The sequence below is a fragment of the Ornithodoros turicata genome, chromosome 3 (assembly GCF_037126465.1).
Source record: "Ornithodoros turicata isolate Travis chromosome 3, ASM3712646v1, whole genome shotgun sequence".
NCBI lineage: Eukaryota > Metazoa > Arthropoda > Arachnida > Ixodida > Argasidae > Ornithodoros > Ornithodoros turicata.
The window spans coordinates 95,572,223-95,597,251 of record NC_088203.1 but is presented as its reverse complement, the minus strand read 5'-3'; the positions used below and the strand labels follow the sequence as shown (position 1 = coordinate 95,597,251).

The 25,029-nt window shown below is 43.8% G+C and overlaps 4 protein-coding genes and 1 long non-coding RNA gene across 5 annotated transcripts in view; 2 read left to right on the top strand and 3 right to left on the bottom strand.

Moving 5' to 3' along the window:
- Positions 1-1,009, bottom strand: part of LOC135388873 (uncharacterized) — a 110,034-nt gene extending 109,025 nt beyond the window's left edge. Inside the window, exon 1 of the mRNA XM_064618728.1 lies at positions 764-1,009. Coding sequence (XP_064474798.1) covers positions 764-821 — 58 coding nt within the window. The 5' untranslated portion in view covers positions 822-1,009. The remainder of the gene's footprint in view (positions 1-763) is intronic.
- Positions 1-25,029, top strand: part of LOC135388872 (4-hydroxy-2-oxoglutarate aldolase, mitochondrial-like) — an 86,437-nt gene that overhangs the window by 5,372 nt on the left and 56,036 nt on the right. Inside the window, exon 2 of the mRNA XM_064618725.1 lies at positions 24,900-24,941. The gene's annotated coding sequence lies outside the window, so the exon portion shown is untranslated. The remainder of the gene's footprint in view (positions 1-24,899; positions 24,942-25,029) is intronic.
- On the bottom strand, positions 3,037-4,962 carry LOC135388875 (uncharacterized). The gene is made up of 2 exons (XR_010421524.1): positions 4,241-4,962; positions 3,037-4,185 (listed from the first exon to the last, which is right to left on the bottom strand). It is a non-coding gene; the product is annotated as an uncharacterized LOC135388875 (long non-coding RNA).
- LOC135388874 (UPAR/Ly6 domain-containing protein cold-like) lies at positions 5,845-12,850 on the top strand. Its single transcript, XM_064618729.1, has 4 exons — positions 5,845-5,964; positions 6,510-6,629; positions 8,526-8,704; positions 10,348-12,850. Exons 1-4 carry the CDS (start codon positions 5,922-5,924, stop codon positions 10,432-10,434), a joined length of 429 nt encoding a protein of 142 aa, XP_064474799.1. The 5' UTR covers positions 5,845-5,921; the 3' UTR covers positions 10,435-12,850.
- Positions 13,947-25,029, bottom strand: part of LOC135388869 (alpha-catulin-like) — a 46,192-nt gene continuing 35,109 nt past the window's right edge. The window contains exons 13-17 of the mRNA XM_064618719.1: positions 22,134-22,316; positions 20,821-20,898; positions 19,502-19,624; positions 19,360-19,443; positions 13,947-18,613 (exon numbers count right to left, since the gene is read on the bottom strand). Coding sequence (XP_064474789.1) covers positions 18,461-18,613; positions 19,360-19,443; positions 19,502-19,624; positions 20,821-20,898; positions 22,134-22,316 — 621 coding nt within the window. The 3' untranslated portion in view covers positions 13,947-18,460. The remainder of the gene's footprint in view (positions 18,614-19,359; positions 19,444-19,501; positions 19,625-20,820; positions 20,899-22,133; positions 22,317-25,029) is intronic.

Below are 25,029 nucleotides of genomic sequence, written 5' to 3'. Positions count from 1 at the left end.
ACATCTGCACCACTCTCGCACTCTCAGTAGGTGACTCGTGTGTGTGCTACGTCTGCACCTGTTCGCTCATCACGTCCGCCAATGTTCATGACGCAGTTCACTCTCGAAACGAAGTGGAACGGAATTACGCTACCGGACTAGGAATAAAAACGCAAATATTGCAGTGAATGAAATGAAAAGCATCTACTCACTCGTCTCGGGCGTTTTATTTTCGCTGCGTAATAGATAAAATATTTAATACGTGTAATTCGCGACGACGTAGCTTGGAGAGCGCTGCACATACACTAGTAGATCGGATCAGAATTAGAGAATAAAAATATGGAGATGGTGGCTCCTATAAAACACGGGAGCGGGCTACACCGAAACATTTGAAAACAAAAATTACGTACACAGATAGATATTTGTTTCGCCGCGCAAACACGTTCTCGTTTTCGCGCTTTCACACCACTTTATCAGGTACATTTTAGCCCAACAAGTAAATGATATGTGTCTTATCACCATCATCCATCTTCGAGAAGGCAAGGTCAGAAACAACCACGTTTATTTATTTATTTTTTCCCCTTCGCTTACGCATCGGAGAACAGTCAACGAAGAGCGGCCCGCGTTCGAGAAAACACGGCAGTCGGGTAGACCGACTGAAAACTTTCTCGAAACAGCCGGTCTCCGAGTGCCCCCACGATGGGACAAAAGCGCAGCTCAGCTGCCCTATTATCCGGAAGAGGGAAGGAGGAAAGAAAGAAAGAAGAAGAAAAAAAGAACTCACCGAGGATCGCCGATGCAGTGAGCAAAAGCGGGTTGTTCATGTCGGCGGTAACCTGCATCCAACGACGAACGTATTCCTTGGGTAATCCTCAAGAGAACGAGCGGATGAGAGAAAATCCTCGTGTTTCCCACCACCAGCTCCCGACGTTACCAACGGATGCGCTCTCGCGAATAACGCGCGTACTCGCAGCCGACGCGAATCGGACAGACGCGATGCATGCACCACGCGGACAGGAGAGGAAGTGACGCCGCGGTACCGGAAGTGAAGCTGAAAGAGTGGAGGGAAGTTTTGTCGTTTTGTTTTGTCACTCAGTGGAAGGGGTGGTGGTGTTAGATGAACGCGTTGGGATGTTAACGGATAGCAGGTATACAGATGGGGATTAGCGGGCAGGTTGGTGAGGAAATATGCAAATTGTGTATCGACGACTGACTCGTTGCATGCAAAGATGCGGGCTGGGTTTATTAGACTGTTTGTGTGTCACGCGATGAGCATTGAACCTGCTTAACGTACAAGTAATTAAGTAAGTAATTTTATCCTATAATGTCAACAACAGTTGCGCCTAAATTAATTAATGGCGTCGTTAATAAACGTCTGGGGATTTTCTTTTTTTTTTTCTTTTTCTTTTTTTCACTTCAGCTTTCCACCGCAACAGGATTGCAGACCAACAACACTCCTACCTCTGCTTCTGAAAACGCGTAGTGAAATGTCACAAATGTCAAAACATCCGTCGAGATTACACGTTTCGAAAAACATTTTTCATGTTCAAGGACATTGTATGCTGTCGATCGAGGAATGCTCAATCTTCTACTGGGAAGTGATGTGTTCAGGAAGCGCACTTTCCTCTGACAAGCGGCACGACAAAACTGGTTTGACACTAGCGCCAAAAGTGTCCAGACAGGCGCACCCGTGGCATCTGGTGCCACTTTGGGGATTCTCCCGTTTGTGTGCTTTTGCCTTGTGCTATACAGTCTATAGATGGCAGCACATCAGGAGACCGTGCTGTTTATTCCTTCGTGTTTTTGGCTTCGCGCAGGAAGCGACACGAAATTTTGTTTCAACACCCTCAGAAGAAAGGACTGATTTCTTTCCAACTTCTCCGAAAAAAAAAAGAAAAAAAGAAAGACGAACAATGCTTGGGGATCTTTTGAGATAATTCGGTACCAGACATTTTTGATTGCACGAGGCATCGAAACTTACAGAAGCGAACATGCACCATATTTACCCTGAACAATGTCTTTTCACTGCGTGATTCAATTTACGAAAACAACCTGAAAAATTAGGAATTTGGAGGCGTGTCGCGACGCTGCTGCCGTGACGTCAAGGGAAGATAGGCTTTCATTTGCCACTCAAGTGTCGTCTGCTACAAATACGCCACAGAGTCGCATACGCTACGGCCGTGCGGGGAGGCGTCGAGCCACGCAGGTCACCTGCCCAGGTCGAAGGGGTTCTCGGTATGCGCAGGAGCTATTCAAGAGGGCCTGCAAATAAAAAAAATACAAAACACTCTAGAGCACACACCACAGGTGAGCTACGAAAGAGACATGGTTGTGGCTAGAGTAACTAAATAGTTACTAGAGTAAATAGTTACTAAACATACACTCTTAAAAATGAACTTCACCGCATAGCACGCTCCTAGCCAACCATCATCTCGAATGATATCGTTATCTGCCCGTATTTGTTGAAAAGGGGAGGCGTACGCCTTTTTTGTGATACTTATATGCTGTTCATAATTGTCACAAAAAAGGCGTACGCCTCCCGTTTTCAACAAATCGGGGCAGATAACGATATCATTTGAGATGATGGTTGGCTAGGAGCGTGCTATGCAGTGAAGTTCATTTTTAAGAGTGTACTCATGGCAATGCATCTACTCCCAAAAAGGAGTAACCTACTATCTCTATAAAGTGTGCGACGCTTGTCTTTCCCACAGCATCTGACATCAGAAAATATTTTGATTACATCTAGTAAATGTACTGTGGCATCAGAAGTATATATGCATGTCGAGCTGAGTTAGAGAAGAAATTGTGAAAAAGCACCTAATGCGATGAGGGATTGAAAGGTAGACCTTTCCTTCCGCAGAAGTAATTCATGGGGGCCATGAGGGCAAAGGGAGTGTCTGAAAATTCGATATAGGATATGAAACACTTGCAGGCACGTCACGGCTTTCACGTCGCGAGGATGACCTCCTTCCTCTTCTCCCTTGAGAGAGGGAAAGGATGAGTACACGGAACGAAGGGCTAGCTCCGGGAGACGTCATGTCACTTCCGCTCTCCGTATTCAGATGTGTGTCGTCCAAGAACGGGACGTTTTTATTATGTTTAATGTACCTGCGGTATATTGTAACAAGGATCCCGACGTCACCGGACATGTAACTGCTGAACAGAAAACCTTGCCATTCAGCCAAACTGTGTTACGTTAGCGGTTCAGCACTACGTTGAAGAAGTCGCGACGCATACATGTATATGTGTTGCATCAGGCGAGTAAAGCTTATTCATGACAGGCCACTCTTATCGCTTCAGCGTAAGGGGTGTGCGAACATGACATGTTCGTATACTAATTGCCCCTGTTCATCACCCGGTTTAGGAACCTCAGTACCGCTGTTAGCGTTTTCTTTCGTATGCATGCGAACTGTACACATCAAGCAATTTCGTCCGTCCATTCCTCAAGGATCGAAGTAGAGAGAATATTCACCCGCTCTACCACCTTCTGTCCGTACCTAAACACACCCAAGCCGCATCGAAGAAGCGGCCAGAGTCACCGAGAAACGAACATCTCATCCCCGCGTTCCCGCGGTAATGGTACCTGTTTCGGGCCCACAAAGTGCGCACCACTTTCTCACATTGACCTCCACCACAGCGTTTTTTCTACGTCTGCTAAATCCCTCAAGGAGTCCACGTGTGAAGCGATGGTCGGCAGGCTGCTCGGAGGCCGACTACTCCCCCTCTGCGCTGTCGTGGAGTCGTGCGACACACTACCGGGAACAACGAGTTCCCTCGAAGACTTCACAATCTTGGACCACAGAGATCTTTGCCTGCCGTGTCCTCTTGCCTCTTGTGGGCTTTTCGCAAACCGTTCCCTATCGCGCTGTGTATTATTTTGATTTACCACGAAGTCGTTTCCTAACAACGGATTTAGCACGAGCCGCTCCGCTTCTATGTTGGACTCTTCTTCAGCCGTTGTCACTTCTTCAGAAGCGGCTAGCTCATCGGGTAGCGGTGGTAGCGGAAGATCGTCAGATTCGCTGTTGTTTACTTTCTCGTAGCCTGTTTTCTCCTGAGAGTGTCTGTACCTCACAATACTGTACGCGACGAAGAGCAAGGTGAAGACTGATCCGAGACCAAAGAATGCGGCATATGTCCAGGGGCTACGGTTGGGTAGTACAATCCAGGGCTGGTCGTGGACGGTATTGTCGACTATGTGCACCTCTTGGAAGAAATCGGTTCCGTTATGCAAGAAGTCAGCATTTATAAGGTGCGGTACCTCGCCTTGTCTCGCAGGTCCCGTTGTGAAGACGACTTCTTGAGTTGGTTGGCCGCTCTCCTCTTCGTCTCGATGAAACGCAGCATGAACGCCGGGATGGAAAAGTTTTTCGGACCCTGTGTCGTCGTGAATTAATGCTTCAGGTTGACTCGCGTTGATGTTTTCTGTTGATAACGCGCCTTGAATGACGAGGATAGCTGTGACGGCAAGAAGAGTGCGGGTCTTCATGATATATACCAGCATGTGGTACGTAGGGCAGACCACACCTACACGCACGTCAGGGAGCTCAGGGCATTGCTATTAGCATGGCGATGGCCTTGCATCGCGTGAATGGAATGAACGGCCCGTTGTCGTCTTTATTCCGGACAGTGGGTTACATTGAAGAAGGATGACGAAGCTAGGTGGTGACAGTGATGTGGTGGTGGTAGACTGAGGTGCTTCAGGTGCTTCATGAAGCACCTTTGACGGGTGCTTCAGAGGTTCACGCCAACCTTGGCCCCGCTGCGAACTTTGTTGCACCCATGGCGACCTGGCGCAGATCCTCATGGACTGCTCTGAGCACCAGGTGAAACGGGAAGTAAGGATGGCGCAGTTGAAGGATGCTGATGATGAAAGGAGCGCCAAAAAGACACAGTTCGGGTAGCAGTTATCCGGAAGGGGGCGCAAATTTCCCACTTGCTCCCCTGGAGGCGCAAAGTAGACGCCAGCCCATGCCACGTCCTTCCAGGGCAGTGTACGGAATGCTGAGAAAGCATGACGCTCGAGCTGTCTGCATTGTGTGTATCGCTCGTATTATGATATGGCTAAAGTTCTACCTTTCGCGTTGAATACCTTTCTGAAATTCGTAGGGCAAAAAGCAGAATAGACCTCTACCCGAGAAACGTCATCATGACGTTGGTAAGCAAGCTGAAACCGAAACAAATCGGAAGGGGAGGGCTGGGTTCCACGAATGGGCACTTGTTCGCTGCCTCCTATTGAAAGAAAAGTAGGACCGAAGGTCGCCTCCCTTTCAGGGATCATCGTAATCCCCTCAAGACCGTGGCTTTCGGGCGCGACCTTGTTCGCCCCTAGCTTCGAGTGTATAGTTCAAGTCTACCAAATAGACCTCTCCTTGTTTGTAAACAAATGACATCATAGTGTTCGACAGCGCCACCAATTTGGTAGACTTGAACTACGCTCGAAGCGAGGGGGCGAACAAGGTCGCGCCCGAAAGCCACGGTCTTGAGAGAATTACGATATGGTCCCTGAAAGGGACGCGACCTTCGGTCCTACTTTTATTTTCGCGAGTTATAAAAAAGGAATCTGTTTTGATTGGTTCATGAGTGCACACATGCGGTCAGTGATTTGTCCAGAGCACCTCCCCCAAATTTTTGGCGACTCCCCTAACGTTTTTCTTTACGATATGTAACGGTGACTCCCGCTGTCCCGCTACCGTAATTGCGATTCTGGATAAACTACGCGGTGCGTACACGTACAAAGCACATTTGCTTTGTCAAATCATGTTTTTATGCGAATCTTAGCGTTATCGCGAAGTCCAGGTAAGACACGTGGTTACATTTTTCTATACAAGTGGTTCAGAGAGAGCACGCAAGGTGGCACAACAGTCGTTTGTTTTCAAGCAAGTTAAAAAAAAAAACGAAAGGTGTGTCGGGTTTGTGCTGTCGGAATTCCTTCTTTTAGAATGCTCAGGTTACTCATATTGTCCGTAATCTGCATCACAAATAGTAAGTAACTACGGCCAGCTGAAATTGTGTGGTCGATACAGCGAGTGCAGATCACGAATTTGAAAAAGAGGGCACCGCCCTGTTGCTTGAATGCTTGAGCGACGTCAGTAGTTGCTCTCGTTCGTGTTGCGATCTAGATATATGCCTATTACTCAGCGTCGGAAACTATAATATCATGTGTGTAGAACGGTCTTCAGACCGCCGGATTAGGTAGCTTCGTTGCCGGTCAATGGCACGTGTTGTCTGTATTATTGAAATCGACGTCCAGGAACTGAAAAGGGGGAACAGATGACAGTGTGAGGGCACAGTACCTTCGGGAACGAAGTCGCTGACGAATTACTTAGCATTTTATTAATCAGAATAACATCAATTTATTCACTGTAATACGGAAGTGTATTACAGTGTTGCAACCGTTGATTCCAAGTTCTCTGCATGGGTGGTGGTAACATGGTTCATCGGCACGAGCTTGTGCTTTGGTGATGACTGATTGCGTTTACTATTGCGATTTTTCTTTCCCCTGTCTACTCTCGTAATCCCACCATTAGTTTACTGTCTGGAGTGCTACATCTGCGAGAGGCAAGACAACAATAACGAAAAATGTACTGCTACAATCAACACCTGCGATCCAGGACAGGAGCGTTGCCTCACAGAAGTACGCTGGGGAAGTAAGTTGTGATGAAGACATATTGTGCTACAATACATACCTACACACAAAAATGCAGGGTGCTGTTGCCGTTGTTTTTGTGGCGTGCAGCAGCTAAACAAAATTTGACAATAGTACAGGGTGTGTGCAGATAAACTCCAGTGGCTCTCAGGTACGTGTGCAAATGCCACTGGAATTTATCTGCACACACCCTGTACATACTGAGTGGCAGCATGAAAATCGCTCAATTTTTGTGTCGTTACTTTTATGCTTTAATTTACGTTTGTGGGAAGAGCTACTCTTTCACGTTTACAACCTTATCATACAAATTGGAAACAGTTCATGAACATTCAACGTACTGATTGAATTTTCAATCAGGATGTTGATTCACTACCCAACAATACTATGCTTGGTTAACACTACTCTTGCCTTGAAATTAATATACGTAATTCAGTACCACCTTGTCGTCATTGCCTTGTCCACCAGCATGATCAGCATGCTGTACCTGGTGGCTCACATGAGAAGATTTGCTCTTTCTGCCGGCTGAAAGGTAATACCGGCAGCCTTTTGCCGGTATTTACAGCTCGAGGCCTTTCACAGTGGCTTTCCAACGCTTTTCCTTCAACATTAATCAGCAGCTCAAAGAAATCTGTAGAGTAGATCCAACTGTGCAGTCAGCAAAGGAAACTGGGTTGTAGACACAGGATAAAAAACTATGGTATTTTCTGTAACGTCACAGGTCGGTCAACTCATGTTCGCCTTTCAGTTTCTGTCCTCCTGACAAGCTTCTCAAAAAATATTGGTGCAATGATCCCACGAGATGTTTTCCTCTTTGTTTTTCCCTAGTTATTCATCACATTCTTGGGTTTGGAGGGACAGGAACAGACTTTGTCCCACACTTTTTATTTCCTTCATTTTCCCCCTCTCCCTTTGCATTCACACCCCTCTCCCTTGGTCGGTATTTTTCGCAGCGAAGGGTAGCAACCCTAGGTGAGGGGAACAGATAACACTGTGAAAGTGATTGATTGACAATGTTAACAAAATTACAACAAAAATTATATGAGCCTCCAGTCCAAACGGCATAGCGGGCGACAGCACTGAGCTGTTGCTGTGACACCTGAAAGGCTGTCTGGGCATTCTGGATGCCAAAAACACTGTTTCTTTACCTTTTTGACTATGAACAGGGTGTCTACCAACCTGGAAAACCTGGAAAACAGGGAATTTTGATGCCAACTGGAAAAGTCGGGGGGGATTGTCAGGGAATTTGCCAAAAAGGCCGCTGAAGTCGGGGAAAACCGCAGAGAAATGCCATCACGATGCGCAGTGAATCGCAAGTGCTGAGGAGCGGTTGAGCAGCCACGCTGCAGCAACGTTAGTGTAGCAGTTCTCCAATATGACAAGCTCAGAAGCAGGAAAGTAGGGCTGTCTTACTAATTCTTCAATAAATGATGTTTTCATTAGGCATCTGTATCAAAACGTAGCAGCAGGCACTAAGTTCCCTTTGTTTTGGTCAGGGAATTCGCTTGAAGTAGTCGGTGACAACCTGGAAAAGTCGGGGAATTTGAAGGCTACAGTTTAGTAGACACCCTGATGAAGTTAGCTAAGAGGCAGCTTTCATGCTGTTGTCTTCCACCAGTTCAGCTGGGGTTTTCGTACATCTTTTGTTACTGTTGTTTGTTGTTCTTCTTGCATAGTCGACCACTTTCAAAGTTACCATACCTTTAGAAGCCATTAGTTTTTCAAGTCATCAAAATTATATGGCTGTACATTGCACGTAGTGCAAAGTATAGGGGAAGAATCCCCAAAGTACCACACCTTTGTATTTCTTGTCCACCCTGTTTGTGTTGCCACCAAGTTCAGAACCAGATGCCTGCACAAACTAATGTTAATGTGTAACACATCCTCTTCTATGCCGCAGGTACACCATACTGGGCACCTACAGGCGAGAAGCAGTATTACATTTCTAAACAATGTGCCACAGAAGAAATGTGCAGGAACATGACACAGAAGTACAAGTCACGTTGTGACCGCATTTGGTATAATGACTGGGAATGCTCTGAGTGCTGTACAGGTGATCGGTGCAACTATTATGTCACGGTACGTATTATATTAGATAATGCCCTACCTATATTAGATAATGTAACTTGTACAGGTGTTCCACGAGAGGATGTCATTTAGTTACTAAAAATAGGTTTTACTTCAGAAAATTATGAAACTACTTGGAATGCCCTCATACAGACTTTTGCCACAGATTGATGCCGTTTGCATTCGTGTTATGTATTAATTAGGCTAATTTGTATAATTAAACAAAAAATTGCCAAGTGAACCATTTTTTTTTCTTCAATTCAGAAACCTATGACCGTAACACACTATTCCTATCAAAATTGCATGTTTTTTTTTTTCACAAATTATCTACAAAAATTTGACAGCCAAAACCCAGTCTCTGGACGAAGCATTCCCGGTGAAATTTGCGTCTGCGGAACTCTCGGCTCTGCCTTTATCGAGGGGAAGTGGAAAGAAGTGAAGCAGTTTTATTCCGATCGAGGGCCTTGTCATGCATTCCATCATTATCAGTGGCTGGCGGCTGATGAGAGACATTGTTGATATAGACGAAAGGTGTGATTGTGGCGTGGTTTCATTTCTTCTTGCACAGGAGGGAAGGTATTTGGACGGAGCCAACTGTTTCGCAAACGTAAATACCAGCGAGCGCGTTTTGCCCAGCGACTGACTTTTGTCTGTCAAATTTTTGTCGAAATATTGTGAAAAACCCTGTGATCTTGATTGGAATAGTATGTTACGGTCATAGCCTTCCAAATTCAGGAAGAAAAATGCTGCGTTTGCTTGGCAATTTTTTCGAGATGAATTTTGGAATTTAGCTTAATTAATGCGTGACACAAATTCGAACGGCCTCAATCTGAGGCAAAAGTCTGTTTGAGTGTATTCGAAGTAGTTTTATAATTTTCAGAAGTAAAACGTATTTTTAGGAATTGAGTAACATCCTTTTGTGGAACACCCTGTATATATCGCTGTGCAAGACACATCAAAACGTAAGCCTGAACCACACTTAGTGATATTTGTCACAACTGCCATATATCTTGCAGCACTGCTCGCGCGTAAGTACTGAGTGGTGGCCAGGGCAAGAGACTAGGCATTGTACATATCAAAATAGTGCAGTGTGGGGTTATGCAGAATCTGGAGATAACTCTTTCTTGCTTGGGAGCTAAGAGGAAGGAATTTGAAAATGACCTTAGTTACAATGAGAGCATACATGGCTGTCAGGCATGTTCTGCAGACTTTCTGTGAAACAAACTGTGACCAATGGTGTAAGGCAGAACCGAAAAAGCATCCAGTGCGAAAGTTTTTGTTTTACCTCCCCATAGTTTGGGTGGTATAAAGTAATAAAAAACTCCACCTAAATCTCTAAAGGGTTCTGACATGGTGCAGTGCCAAATCTGTCAATGTCTCTCAAGTCTCAATGTCTACCATTCAGGCTTTCAGGCAGTACATGTGCATTGCAAGAAATAAGGTTAAACACTCACGATAGAAGTTTTATTTGTAAGCTCTTTGTCAGATGCGTGTTCTAATGTTCCACTATGAAGACACCTCACCTTCCTTGCGGGGTTTACTGTCGTATGTTCTCATGCTATAATCACGAGAGGTGTCTGGTGAAGTATCCATGATCTCGACATGTACGGTTACACAATAAAAGTGTGGGCCTAAAATTTGGCTTTTCTTTACAGCTTGGAAGTAACAGCTTACAAACCAGCTTTTGGCTCTACCTGGTTCCATCCATGTTACTGCTTTTGACAGTGAGGAGACAGTGGTGACACTGAGTGGGAATGGTAGTGCTGAGGAAAGAATTGCCATCCAAACTCCCTTTGTGGATGCTAGGGTTGTTTCAGCAGAAAGCATGTTCTACTGAATGACATGCTCTACTGAATTATCGTAAAATGCCCTTTCAGGGGCTTTTACTGTGCACCCAACATTGACACTCAGGCGGTCCACGGAATAAGTGAACAGATTGAGCCACCTTCGTGGTGTTAGCATCCGACAGAAGTGTTACAAGGGACAATCTATATACCTGAGCAGAGGTCATCATTTTTAATGTTTACGATTATGTTTTAAGCATGACCTACTAGGTCATAACGACCATGTTATAATCCGGCAACCTATACGAGGAGCCCGTCAGCACGATGGAAACAAGATACGACTACCGTAGCAGACGGCAGCAACAGCTCCTATGAAAACGCGTAGAATGAAGAAGATAATCTACGTTAGAAAGAAGCATCTCCTGTGGAACATCCACCGATCGTACAAAAATATTAAGGTAAGCCGAAGTACTACAAAGTATTGTAGAAATTGAGCGAGCAATAACCAGGCCGATGAGTAGCGCCACCACCGTAGCTTCCGAGTGCGGAGCTGGGAAGGGGAGCCTATGACATGGTCGTTATAATCTAGTAGGTGGTGGTTTTATGTGACTGCTGAGCAGATCACCTGCCCCAGGTGCCTTTTTATGCATGAAACAGGTTGTGTATGTGTACATAGTTTAGATAAATTATCATAATCAGGATCAGGCATTGAGCATTCATCCATCATTAGTATCAGCGTTCCCTGTTGAGTGCTCTGCACTGATAAACATGCTTCACAGTATTGCGTTATGGATAATTAGAACTGTGTGATATGAATCAATTGTAGCACATGAATGTACTATGCATTTATTTTCTCCATTAATTATTCAAGAACATTGCTCTGTATGGACCATATGTTTGGTTAAATGACTATTGTGTTTGTAGGTACAGTCAAACTCCTTTATAGCGAACACCTTTTTAACGAAAATACCACTACAGCAAATTTTTTTTGCGGTCCCGCTGGAGCCTATAGGTCCAATAATAGACATCCTTTTTAACGAAAATACCTTTACTGCGAATTTTTTTTGCTGTCCCCTGAGTTTCGTTGTAAAGGAGTTTGACTGTATTTGCATTTGTTTTTGCATTACTGAATCTCTGTGCGATGCGATTGCTCCAACTTGGATGTTTCAATACCTCATATGAATCTCGTATATGTTACTTTGGCCAGTGCCAGGCCAGGTTGGAGCCAGGCCAGTCGAGCATTGTAAGGAACTCTAGCAATGGGGCAACGTCCCATTGCCCATGCCCTTCCCTCTGAATTTTTGTAACCGTCTCTACTGTACAGATGCCTTCATCCCCGTAATCTCCTCCCACACTCTAACAATGCGGCTTAGGAACTGCACCTCTGTCGTAAAAGACTGAATGGACCCTTTCTACCCTCCGCGCTGTTGACCCAAAATACGCGTAAACCCTTAGCACGTCATATCTAACCCTTTCAACGCCAGTGATAAGGACGGTGACCAAACGTAGAACAGTCTCTGTTCGAAATATCGGTGGCTCTTCTTTTTGAGGCACTTCACTTCGTGTGACATTGATGTTGTATTTTATTGGCGTGCTACGTAATCATTTTGTGTTTCCCTGACGGGTGGAGTCGATGTTCTGAAAGTAGGTGACCCAGTACCAGCTCCCGTGGTATAGTGGTTAGGATTATCTATCGCTCTCCATGCAGAGACTGGGAGGTGACGCAGATTCGAATCCCCGCACCGGCTATGCTGTCTGATATTTTCCCTGGGGTTTCCCGGCAGACTTTCGAAATGAGTGTCGGCACCGTTCCCCCTGAAGTCGGCCCAGGACGTATACTAACTAACCCCCCCCCCCCCCCTGTCCTCCTCTCCTTCCTACTGTCCTCTCCCCATCTGTACGCCGCCCATAGCCACAGTTGCTTCACGGTGCTAATGCAGAATCTTAAAAAAATGTGTCGACTTCTGCTGTAAAGATAGAGGTCCATGTGTTACGTATAATCTTGCGTAATTTAGGGAGATCTGGTGCTGCTTCAAGATCTGATTCATTCTCGTTGGCATTTTAAACGTGTAGATATTTTGTACATGCGCACGCAGAAGTGTTCCGTAATGTGTGCTTTTGAAGGATGTATTTATGTCTGACAGTAAGTCTGAAAGGAGGTGTGTATTATATTGCTCATTTGCTCAGAAAATTTTGTGTACTGTACATTCCTAAGAGGTGTAGGCCACTCATCATTGCATCAGTGCAGTGTTTCCGTCCCTGAAATTTTTCACATTTGACCTTTTTGGTCCTTGTGTGCCGTCCATTTACAAATGTTTTTAGAGTCCAAGAGACCATGTCTTTTATGAGCTAATAAATTTGCACTAACTCAGGTTCTTGGATGCCGGTTCGCTTTCTCTTGTTGTCTTGTTGTCGCTTTCTTGTTGTGCTCCATTTGAGAAGGATTGAAGTTCATTGAACTAGGTTGTAAATCGTTTATTGAGGGCAATGTTTGCGTGGCAATTATTTTGTAACACAGAGTTGTTTGTTACAACAATGCTTTTGTCCGTTTTCATAGTGTAAATGCATCGTTGTGCTCCACCAGAAGTTTGTCCAGTAAGCAGTCCAGTAAGTGTGTCGTTCTGTGTCGCCCAGAGCTCAGGCTTTGACAGCGTAAACAGGCAATGCGTTAGATGTGCAAATGTGGGTATGCATTATCTGCATACCTATCCAGCAGAACTATCTTTTTCCCTCTATACTCTGGCTGTACAATCCGTGCACAATCCAATGAACCGTATCTATTAGAGATGAGACGAATCTAGAATTTCTTGAATCCGAATCCGAATCCGAATCCAAGGAAGGTTCAGCGTATCCACAAATCTTTCGAATCCGTTCTTCAAAAAGATTTCAAAAAGCCAGGGGGAAAACTCTTCTACTGAAAAGTGGTTTGAAGCAGAATTTGATATCTTTGTTTAATGAAAAAGCAAATTTTGGGAGAAGGCATACCCATATACTTCTTCCTAAGTGTGACTTATTGAACATGTTGTTCATCGACTACAGGAAATACATAAACTCGGGAGTCGGAATTCCCTCCATAAAACTAAGAAGGGATCAAAGCAAAACCATGTTACTTTTAAACTTCTAATTTAAACTACTAATCAGCCGAGGAGGCTTGGAGGCACCAATTTTAAGAAGAAACAAAAAAACCTGGTTGGTGGATTGCAAAGATACGATTCGCTGTTTTGGGCAATGGGATTTGGATTCACGAACCTCGAATCCCTGCCTAGGATTCACGGATTCGGATGGCACATCCCTAATATCTATCAATGTGTCACAACCCCTCTAATGTTTCTAGCAATTGTAAATGTCGCATCCTTGCGCGTTTGAGGGAGCCTTCCCATTCTGTACCGTCACCTTCAGTATCAGGGACATGCTTCTGAAAGCTGGCATGCTGTTACAGCTGTACTTGTTGAATCACAAACAAGGAGATGGAACAGGTTAGTTAAAAATTTATTTTCATAACACAAGTAGAGACACAGGGAAACATTTATGTGTCAGTTGCACATGCCTATCCTATGACACACAGAACAGATTGTGTGTGCACAGCCAGTGGCAACTACGTAGCTTTTCCGGGCCGAATGCGTTGTCCCGGCAGAGAAACATATGTGCTTGATGTAACAGGGTGCATTAGTAGAAAACACAATCAGTAACACAGATTAGCATTTGGCGCATTACATAAACCTACCCCTTAGGATTTTCCACGACATGCGATTCTTTTTTTTATTTTCGTGCACCAACCCTGAGAGCTGCACGACTTTTATAAAAAAAGTTGACACTGAGACGAAGAAACATATCGTGGCTGCGAACAACTCAACTGTGAAATCTCAACGATATATAACGATTGGTTTCAACTTTTCAGTGTAAGACACTTGAAATGAGTCTGCGTTTCTTTGGGAACCGACAGGAGCAAATTACTGCATCGTAGACGAGGAAGCCCGAGAACTAAAGCTGGAGAAGGTAAAAGTTATGAGCAAACACAAGGGAGCTATGTATTGCTCACGCTTCGTTGTATATTAGATGGCTGAAACATTGAAATACCTGATAAGACTCTGCTTTTTTTTTTTTTTTTTATAACCGTTGCAAGTGAAAAGGATGTCTAAGAAGATGAGAAACATTTTTCGAATTATCGGGAGAGTTTGAAGAGGGTCACGCATAGCTCCGGAAAAAACACACCTCCTACAGAGCTTGTACACGGGGAGGGGAAAAAATGTTCTCGCTTAAAAAAGGTCCTAGTTTGTACATGAAGATTCTGTTTATCCACTTTGAACAAGCTCAGCTACACCACTGAGAGAACACACCGTCTTTTCTCTGGAAGTCGGATCAGCCAATGCCTCACTTCGAAGGCTTGTCTTCGAAGTTGCCAGTCGCAAGGGTGGGCGGGTAGAGCTTATGTGGTTTAACGTGCCCTGTCACGTTAACCTTTCCTTCCCGTCATCCCTTGTGCAGCCAGTTCTATTATTCGCTAGTGGATTGCTACAGTAAACAACAATGTAAAAAGTCTCTCTTCACACACTTTGACATTATGTACACCTAAGAAATGTTCTCTGGGAAGGTTGCTCTAAGTACAACCTACAGCAAAAACTCTTGAAGGTGAACCACCAACTACATGCTCTATAGTTGTCTTCGAAACAGCTTAAACAGCTTTGTACTTAGTTTAAAGTAGATCACATTGAAAAATAGTCACATATGCTAAATAGATGTGTATATATATATATGTACATGCATACATGCACACACATGCATAGTTGCACGCACGCACACAGGAGCAAATGCTTTTTTTTTTTTTTCTCAGTCGAGATGAAAACAAAAAGTTTTGTTTTTGGCAATGTCACATTTGCACTCGCTAGAATATGAAACTACAGCTGGCACATCCAGCTCAACTACATAATTCCTATTTCTCGCTTCTTGAAGACTTAGTTCCTATCTAAAAGATGCTACACACTTATCATGTTGCTGCACACGTTCTGCTTTGTATTTTACTTGCCAGTTCCTCACATCTGTAAAACACCTAGTGTGGAATGAAGTGAAAAAATACACATATAATGACATTCAACCTCTTTTTGTTTAGTCACTCCCCATCGACAGTCACCCTCTTTGTCATTATTATATTGCGGGGTTTATGCCAACTCAAATGGTCCAACTGCGCCAATGGCTAATACTGGGACGATATGTAAACATCTTTCAACAAAAAGAGCTTCTTTCCACTGAGGTCTGTCAAAGCAAATCGAGATGGCAGTGAGAGGACATCGTTACAAAATATGGGGGAGGCTACTCAAAGTATCACGAATGCCTCTAAAGAAGATGTGTGTAAGGTGGCATGCAGATTTGATTTGAGATAAAATCCTAGTGGGGGGCGGCTATGCGCCGCTACTTCGAAACTGTGGGGCTGGAGTCAAGAGTGAAGATTGACTTGACTTTGATGTATACTTGAGACACAGCCAGTCCTGGAGTTTGCTCAGCCTTCTTCAAAACCTAGCTCACACGTGCATATTTGTAATAATTTTGCTTTGTGCCATTGTTTTGGCATGCATTGATTAAATCTTGATGCTTGTGCCAGATCATTATAGTGTATGTAGGGCAAAGAGAAAGAAAAAGACATTGGAGCTAACACAAAAAGGTGGGAGCTGGGGATCGAGAGATTGGAGCACTCGCACAATCCATAGTCACTTCTTTTTTTTTTTGCCCCAGATTTGCCCGAATTTGCCTCAGATGCTCTGTCCCATTGTTTCGATCCTTCGGTAAAAGTTTTCTTAAGAAAAATTCACATATATTTGCTTCCAAACATGCGATGGGTCCTTCTGTCTTCATACTTTAAAGTTTTGTAGCATAATTTTTTGTGATCATTCAAGGGGCTGCATTTATAGCTTCTTGGTAATTTCAAATTACGTTCAATCAACCACCCACTAGCAATAGACAAAAACTATGTCAAGTGATGCAGTAGTTCAAAATGAATTGTCCGATTCACATTCAGCATGCTCTTTCTGCAATAACTGGCAAGAAACAGCACATAAATACTCTCAGGATAAAATCCAGTGTAGAAAAAGCCTGAGCTTGGGGAAAGGAGCGAATAGAAAGGACGACGTGACCCAAGCAGCTCGTTCGTTTGTTCCCTTGCCCAAGCTCAGGCTTTTTCTACACTGGATTTCATCCGTCACCGTGCTTGCATATACGCTATTTCATCACTACTCTAAGGATGTAATACTCATTAGGTTGTACTGGGAGAGGACATTTCACAAAGGTTCTGTACTCCACACAATTCGTTTGTGTCAAATAAAGTCGTGCTAGCACGCTTAACCGAAAGCATTCACCAACTACCCGAATTCAGAGCAATTTCGAAAGTAGCTTTGCTGTGGTGTGTGACAAAGCTTTGGAGAAGACTGAGCAACTGAGGGTTAGGACCGGGCACAACGTTTGTGTGGGCCGTCATTTTCCTTAGGTCACAACACTATAGTTTCTGCTCGCCAGAACTAAATGCTGGCTTACCACTCCTTCGTCTCTCTCTCTCATGAGATGGAGAAAAATAATCTGTGAGATGGTGCACTTAAGGTTTACTCTGTACGCGCTAAACAAGCGCTTTATCGTGAGTACTCAAACAATTTCTAAAAAGTCCTGAAACCATTTTGATTTGTTGAAATTTTTGTGATCCTGCCGCAGGAAATTCTGCGGCAACTAAAGTAAGCTTAGAAACAAGGAACAAATAATAAGCGGAAACAATCGTGGAATGCTCGAGTGCACATTACCGAGAGAGCACCTAGAAAACTAAGTAGTAAAGTAGTAAGTAAAAAGTTTAAGTTACAAAGAAGAAAATAAATAACGCTCAAACCCAAGGAACAAAACAAAACTTATGCACGATGAGGGTCCCTTTAATGCACCTTGGCACATGAGTAATACAAAAATAATGTCGCACACTTTAAATGGATGATAAAGAACCGTTTCAGGGTCAAAACCCACCCTACCCTTTGCACAGTTTGCGCAGTCATCTGACCGGATTGAAGGGCCCAGACCTTTGCTTCTGCTCTGCGTTCAATGCCTGTATGACAAGCTATCTAGCACGCCCTTCGATTCTGCGGCACAACAGTATGGAGCACTAACACTGGGAAGACACGATATGTTTAACGGAAGCTAAAACACCTTCTCCGTACATAACGTTCACCAATGACTTTTCGTAACAGGCTGCGCAGACAGATGCGACGTGAAAGATAAATAAGCCCACTATTGCGAGAAAAATATTGTACGTACATAATGATGAGACGTTGCAGTATTGCACTGGCCTCGGAGACACGGTCGGAGAAATCAGCCGTCGGAAGTCTACCTACTTTGTGGAGCCGTCGTGGAACTATTATTGCATCTTGTCGCCTAGACAAGCTTTTCCACGGTGTGTGCCACAGAGAGTCGAGGGGTGTGTGCTCGCAGTGCAAGAGCGTTTGTCTGGGATCACTGGAAGCACTTGGGGATGTTAGCGGAGAGTGCCAGCGACTGGACAGTGCATGCCAAGGGAGGGACAGTCAAGACTATTTCCACCCTAAGCAGTAGCAGTCCCAGTGCTAAGGAGCCCTAATATCTCACATTAAACTAGCGATACTATAGCTAAATAGATGTTTGTCAAATAGTAGTCGAAAATATAGAGAAGGGCACAGGTGCGCCTTCATTCCATCCTCTTTCACGTACGTTTTTGTCACCTTTAGTCTTATCAGCTTTTTGATGCCGAATTTCTGTGTATCGTCGAGGTTACATTCGAATAAATGTATCCTTTTTTGTTTTTGCGCCAATCAGGGTCCTTTTTTTGGAAGCAGCAGGGAATGTGCATGACTGCTACGAGCGGAATCAGGCTCGGCAATGTGCCTGCCTATTTAGTCTCGCTTGGATTTTGACCCTAAAAGAGTAAAAAAGACACCCTGGTGCGGCGGGCATCTTGCTTGGGCCTTCGAGGGCCCATTCCGAACTGTCAAATGTTCGGGTCGGATGACGTGGGGGCACCTGGTCCCTTGGGGGCCATGCCTCCCCCACCTCCGCCGTCGCTGTAACTGTACTCTTCTTCCTGGTATCCATACTGAGTATGTTGACGGCTTCCTTCAGACCCACGAAAGTCCAAGTTGTACTGTGAAAGGAAAATCCTTGCTTATATGTTCCGTAATTTTAAAAAAATTGTTAGCCAAAATTAATGAGGACAATGCCCCAGGAGGTGGCCCACTTGACCTAGAATATTCAGGGTGTTCAAAATTAAGCTTTCACGAGCGGTATGCAAACACATCGATGACAGGAAACCGGATGATAACTTTACGCTACTTGTGTAAGAAACAGGTGCTGCTAATTATGTAGCACCTGTTTCTTACTCAAGGAACAGAAAAACAGCACCAGTTTTCTTTTGTTCGCCTATTTATAAAGTGCTAGTGAAAGCTTAATTTTGAACACCCTGTATTGCCATTTATTGTAATTGAAGAGAAGGCATTTGCATATTTTTATAAAATTCTGGCCATAGTTAGCGTGGGCACACTTTATATAATGAGCGTTCCCAGGACTTTTTCCAGGGGAGGGCAAAGAGCCGGCATCTATTTTGCTCTGCTAGTTTTTGTATAAAAATTCTGTAACGAATAAAAAAAAAACACCCTGTATGCTAGACACCTAATACTATAGTATATGCAGAGCTCTTAGTGATTACATTAAATTATACAGTATTAGCAGTTTTTCTCATCACCTTTTTTTCGGATTTTCAATACGCGATGACAGTGTGAGGACAGAACCAAAACTGTGAACATGTTTGCATAAAAATATTCTGCGAGATCTCCATACATCTCCCTTTCAATTTTGCCATCAACAAGGCAGGACACAAATAAAGTTGCTCACCTTAGTGGCACAGACGAGACAGGTGGTGACTACCTTTGAGATGACATTCATCAGGTTTTTTGTTTCCTGTATGACATTGTCAACCTGCAAAAAAGGCAGTGTGTGGGAAAACTACATTGAAAAGGTGTGAGAGAATCAGTACCTTGGTAAAGGTGGCCGCCTTTCCTACTGTGGGGTTTTTGACAGTGAATTGCAGTTGCTGGACAAAAGTAGGCACCTTGTCCAGAAACTCCAGGAGCTCTTTCTTATGTTGCCCACCTGGAACCTGCGAAGATATATGCATCCGTAAATCAACACATGCTTGTTCAGAGTCCAAGCAAACATGCATTTTTACGAAGAATTAATGTCTTCATGCCTTTAGTGTTGTTAAAAATGTGACGTTTTCACGTTACATGTTTACCGTATATGTGACTGAGTAATTTCACGTACGTAATGTATTTGTGTTACAGTTTGCTATAGGGGGTTAAATTAATTTAACTACTGTAATTAATTGCATTGATTATTAGTCAGCTGATTCATGGACTGACTTGATATTAACCAGTCTATTTAAATTAATAAACTAAACTAATTAATTAAGTATATTGAAAGTCACCAAAGTAAATTCTATGCCGAGGACCTCATGGTTGCAGAAAGCCCCCCCCTCCTAAATTTTTGGGTGAAGTTTTGGTTGACTGAACACCTGGAACGCCTAGAGTAGAGTCACTAAATAAGCTTCGCTTCAGAGTATCGACACTGAGGTCCCAGCGAGAGCAGGAGCGCCATTTTGTTTCCGCACCACACCGGTACCATGCTCATTTGAGAATCAAAGGTGACTAACATAATGCTCGCTGTGGCATAGAGAAGCGTGTATGATTGTTGTGCGATAATCCATGTATTGTCAAGTAGAGTGTCCCAAAGATGGCAAGTTGAGCTCAAGGCCGTCAACTGCTGCTTGTAAACGAAAGGAACATTTCACGCGCGCACGATAGATGGCATCGTGCGCTAAGGTGGGCAGTGCGCCTGCGCGTGGGAAGCCTGACTCGAAAACAAGATGGCGTATGCTCGCTCTTGGAACTCAGTGTCGATACTCTGAAGCGTAGCTTATTTAGTGACTCTAGCCTAGAGCACATCCTTCTCCATTGCCCACACTACCAACCGTTTTCAGAACCACACTTTCAGTCTCTCTAAATCAGCTGGACTCTCGTCCTCTCACTGTGTCAAAATTGCTTGGTCCACGGCCACCAACGCTCTGCCCTAAAAGCACTTCAAAACTTTTTGGACACCGTAGGACTTTGGTCCTCACTGGGAGGCGACACATTATTATATTTCATCACATTACCGCCAGCAATGGGGTAGAGTATCGCCCCTGGAGGTGAAACTCCCCAATCGTCATTTTGTTGTTTTTGTTTGGTGGAGTCGTATGGCTTACCAGGTGCAATGTTGTGCTGTATTATTGTGCATCAACGCGACAGTTTCGCTCACCTGGTAAGAAAACTGTCTGACAACTTTGTACAGCTTGTTTGCTTCTTCTGCAAAGAATTCTGCCTGCGTGAAAAGGTCCTGGAAGTAGAGGTGCTGTTTAGATAGCTACTTATAAAGCAGGTCTAGTAGCAGGGAGGGAAAAGTCGGGTCCTCGAGGATCAAACAACACTCAAAGACAGCAGAGACTGAAGTTTTCTACAGTCATTTACAGTACTAGCTTTTGCGTGGTGGACCACACTTCTTCAGGTAGAAAAGGGAATGGAACAGAAGTGCATGTTTATTTATATCAAATTACAATGACCACGTGGGTACAGGGAAGGTGGAAGGAGTAACCACAAATACGAGGGGAAAAAACAGGATGCTCTATTGATCTCGGTGTGACCTGTTCTCCCTTTTTCCCTTCTCTCTTCCACGCAGCATATTGACTGTTGTAATAATTGGGTGTTATGACCATTGTTAACTGTTGGGCAGGGCCAAAACATTATTTTTTCCCTCCTCGTGTTTCTGGTTAATCCCCCCTCCTTTTCTGTATCCATATGCTCATTGTAATTGTATGTGCACTTATGATCCATTCCTTTTTCTACCTGAAGAAGTGTGGTCCACCATGCGAAAGCCAGTACTGGCCGTAAATAAATGTAGAAGGCTTCAGTGTCTACTGTGTTTGAGGGCTGTTTGAACTATTTATAAAGTGAAATATAACAATACAAATTTTAAAACAAGAAGACATAGGCACAGTTCAGCCATCGGAACTATTCAGAAGACAAAATCCACTGAGAATGAAATATCTGAAAACATCTGCCGATGAACCCTTGTGCAGTGGCTGCGCTTCATCAGGTCATGACGTTGCATGATTGCTCGTCGCTCATTAAAATTGTTTTGTGATCTTTCATTCCCAGTAGCTTTTGTTTTCTGAATAAACTGAAGGAACTAAAGAACAGCCAATATCTACTGTGATGCTCTTTTTTTTTTTTTTTGATTGCGTGTTAGCGCCGCTAAGCAACTATGGCTATGTGCGGCGTACAGACGTGGACAGATGGAGAGAGTACAGCAGGATGTGATGTTCTGTAGCATGGCTTTTTACTCTAGCTGACACAGTTGTGCTACTGTAAAGCTATCTCAGTTTCATGACTGCTCAGTGTGAAAACATCACACTGGTATGATACATTTAAACTTTCATTTTGCTCGCTGAGGAATAAAACAATGACAAGCATCTACAGCTATAGACAGGGACAGGGCTTCTGCACGAGGCCTGCATGTTGGAATTAATTTTTCAAACGCTGCACGCACTATTCATTCAATGCAAACACGCGTACCTGAGTTGTCTTCAGGTCTCCTTCCCCTCTCGTGAACTGGTACATGGAGAAAGCCATTTGAGACATGGCACGAGCTCTGCCGACGATGTCGTTCTCAGCTGCCGGCCACTTTTCAGTCTCTGCATCCATCTCTGATGTGAGCAACTTCATCTCCAATCCCAACTTTGCAATCTTGGCTTGCTCCTAGACAAAGATAAAATTGTGGGTTGGCACATTGGTTCCTGGTTGCTTCGTCCTTCTGGGGACTGTGATGTTTTCGCATTGCCTTGAGGTTGGTAGTCTGTGGCATATGACCAACAAAGGTACACAGCACCATAGTGCTACGTTGTCAGTGAGTTTTATAATTCCTTGAGGAAATTCCGGACAATCCGGGAAGAATACAAAAGAGGGAAGTTTCAGTCAGTACATCACGGGTATGTAGGGGGTGGCTTTTTCGCTAAAGTTGCATTTTATCATGGCCCTCTCACACACCCCTTAAAGTTCAAGGCAACATAATCTTCTCTATCATCTTGTTCATTTGCTATCTTCATGGAATTCAAACTTTTAATTTATGTCTAGATAACATTAAGGTGGAATTAGTTTTATATATGCCCCTATCTATAAACATTCATACCAATGGAGATCATGAGGATATCTGGGGGAAGCATCACAGCTAACCATGCAGAAGCAAAGCCAACAAGCATTATGTTTGAAGGGCTGTGTTTAATTCTTACCATGTGGCATCATCAACATTGTGATACTTGTGGCAAGGTTTCAGTGTAAACAGGGAGCAACTTTGAGCTTGCTGGTTTGAGAAAAGCAAAACATGCATTGGCATGCCAAATATACTGTGCTCACAACATAGAATAAAGTATATATGTAAACAAGTAAATTTATTGACTCACTTGAGAACAAGGCATGCACATACAACAATATGTGTTTCAAATACATGAAACTATCACATGTTTCAGTTGTCATCATGTCACGCTTGTAGTCATGTAGTTGCTTTCGAGGGAGTGATATTTACAACATGCTTTCTCATTTTATAAGTGTACTAGTACAGACTATGCTCATGTAAGTTAACACGGCAAACGAGGCAAAATTTTAAAAGGAAATTGTTATAGTCAAAAAATGCACCTGCATCACTTGCAGCATAATTTGAAAAGGCTCACACAGTGACTTGTACGGAGTAAGTGTTACTTCAACAGTACTGTAGAAGTGCTTTTTCATTACGTGGAACTATTTTTCACATTTTTTGTGTCCCCCCACCCCCTAACTGTGAATATGCCTGTTCATGTTGCATGTAACACATTCAACATTAACCAAGCATTATGTGAAGAAAAAAGGACTTCTACAGTACATGGATAGCACTCATGTCTGTGCAAATAGCTGAATTATACGTATCAGGGAAAATATGCTAAAACTTGGCACAGTCTTTGTATAAAGTCTAAAAAGAAATGGACAAGGCATATGCATAACCATCTATGCTTGGCACTATGAAGTATATTCTTTAGCACATCTTATAGCTGCAAAGGATTGAATCCACTATAGCGATCAGCCAGAACAGTATAAATCATCATGTTGTTGCCAGTGCTCTGCAGCTACAGCACACATATAATTCTGCACTGTGATGCACTTTCAAGAGGAAAAAAAAAGAAAAGAAAGATGATATACAGTATGTAGAAATTACTCCTTAGGGCAGGCTATTACGCTGTACTATATGAGCTGACTGAATGTTATGTAATCATGCAGAGTAAGCTCTTGTACTTCTTTACCGAATACCTGTATGCAATGATGGCAGTATTTGAAATCATTTCATGCTGCGAGTGGGTTAGACATGTAAGACCACTACTATGCACAAGACAAGCTATGTCCACATAGGGGCGGGGAGGGGGGGGGGTCAACCCATATTCCTCTTCAGGCGTCCCATAACAGTACATAGGGGTTCAGGGTACTTGGGCCCCCACGGGGCAGGACCCAGTTGAACCCAGTGGAGAGTGGAGAAGAGGAATGTTTAGGGCTAGTGCACGACATCATTGCGATACAGGGGAACATAAAATCAAATTATGTTTATGATAGGCTGAGACTAGTGGTCCATGCAATATTCACTAACACACCACGTAGGGTATGAAGTAAAGGATAACCAAAGCGGTGTAGAAGTACGTTTAAATTTTGTCGTCATTTAGTTAATTCGTCTTTTTTGCACTTTTTCAATGCAGAAATACCGATATATGCGTTTATCATGTGCACTTGTTTGGCTTTTGAGACACTGCATACATCCCACTGCAGGCAAACAAATTGGGTATGTAATAATAGTACATATACTGAGTGCGCGACGAGGCTTATTTTGCGGACTTTACCTAACCCGTGAAGACAGCTTTTTGTGGACAGGGAAATCTTGCACTGATCAGGCAGGGCGTGCTCAAACGGAACGACTTAAAGATGGCTTTACCGTACAGCAGCGCTGCGCTGCAATGAAGCTGCATTTACAAACTCTGCTTCCGTGACGAAGCAACTGTCTTGGAACCAATGATTTATCCAGACCCCCTAACACCTCCCCCCCCCCAAATGTTCAGTGACACCCCCTTACTTTTAGAGCTGTGTACCCCCTGCAGGGGGTGCCCTTGCGATTTCAGCTTTATACACACGTCGGCAATCATAGGTTAAGGTGTAATGACGTAGCTATAATAATGACCCCCCCTATTTTTTCTGGGTTCTGGATAAACCACTGCTTTGCACGCACGTTAGTCTTCACGGGAATTAAATGCCGTGTTCTAAACTTTGCAGGTGGAGACAGAACGTAAGGACGTAACGGTGTCCTCGCATGAGGTAAGTAAAGCAAAATCGTATATTTCATCTCCATGGTTACGTCACTGTGTTCAGTGCAGTGTAGTCGGATGAAATCGCTTGCGATTCG

Coding starts and splice junctions, on each gene's coding strand:
- LOC135388874 (XM_064618729.1), top strand. CDS start 5,922: ATGCTCAGGTTACTCATATTGTCCGTAATCTGCATCACAAATA. Junction 5,965..6,509: donor CGTAATCTGCATCACAAATA/GTAAGTAACTAC, acceptor TCCCACCATTAG/TTTACTGTCTGGAGTGCTAC. Junction 6,630..8,525: donor CACAGAAGTACGCTGGGGAA/GTAAGTTGTGAT, acceptor TCTATGCCGCAG/GTACACCATACTGGGCACCT.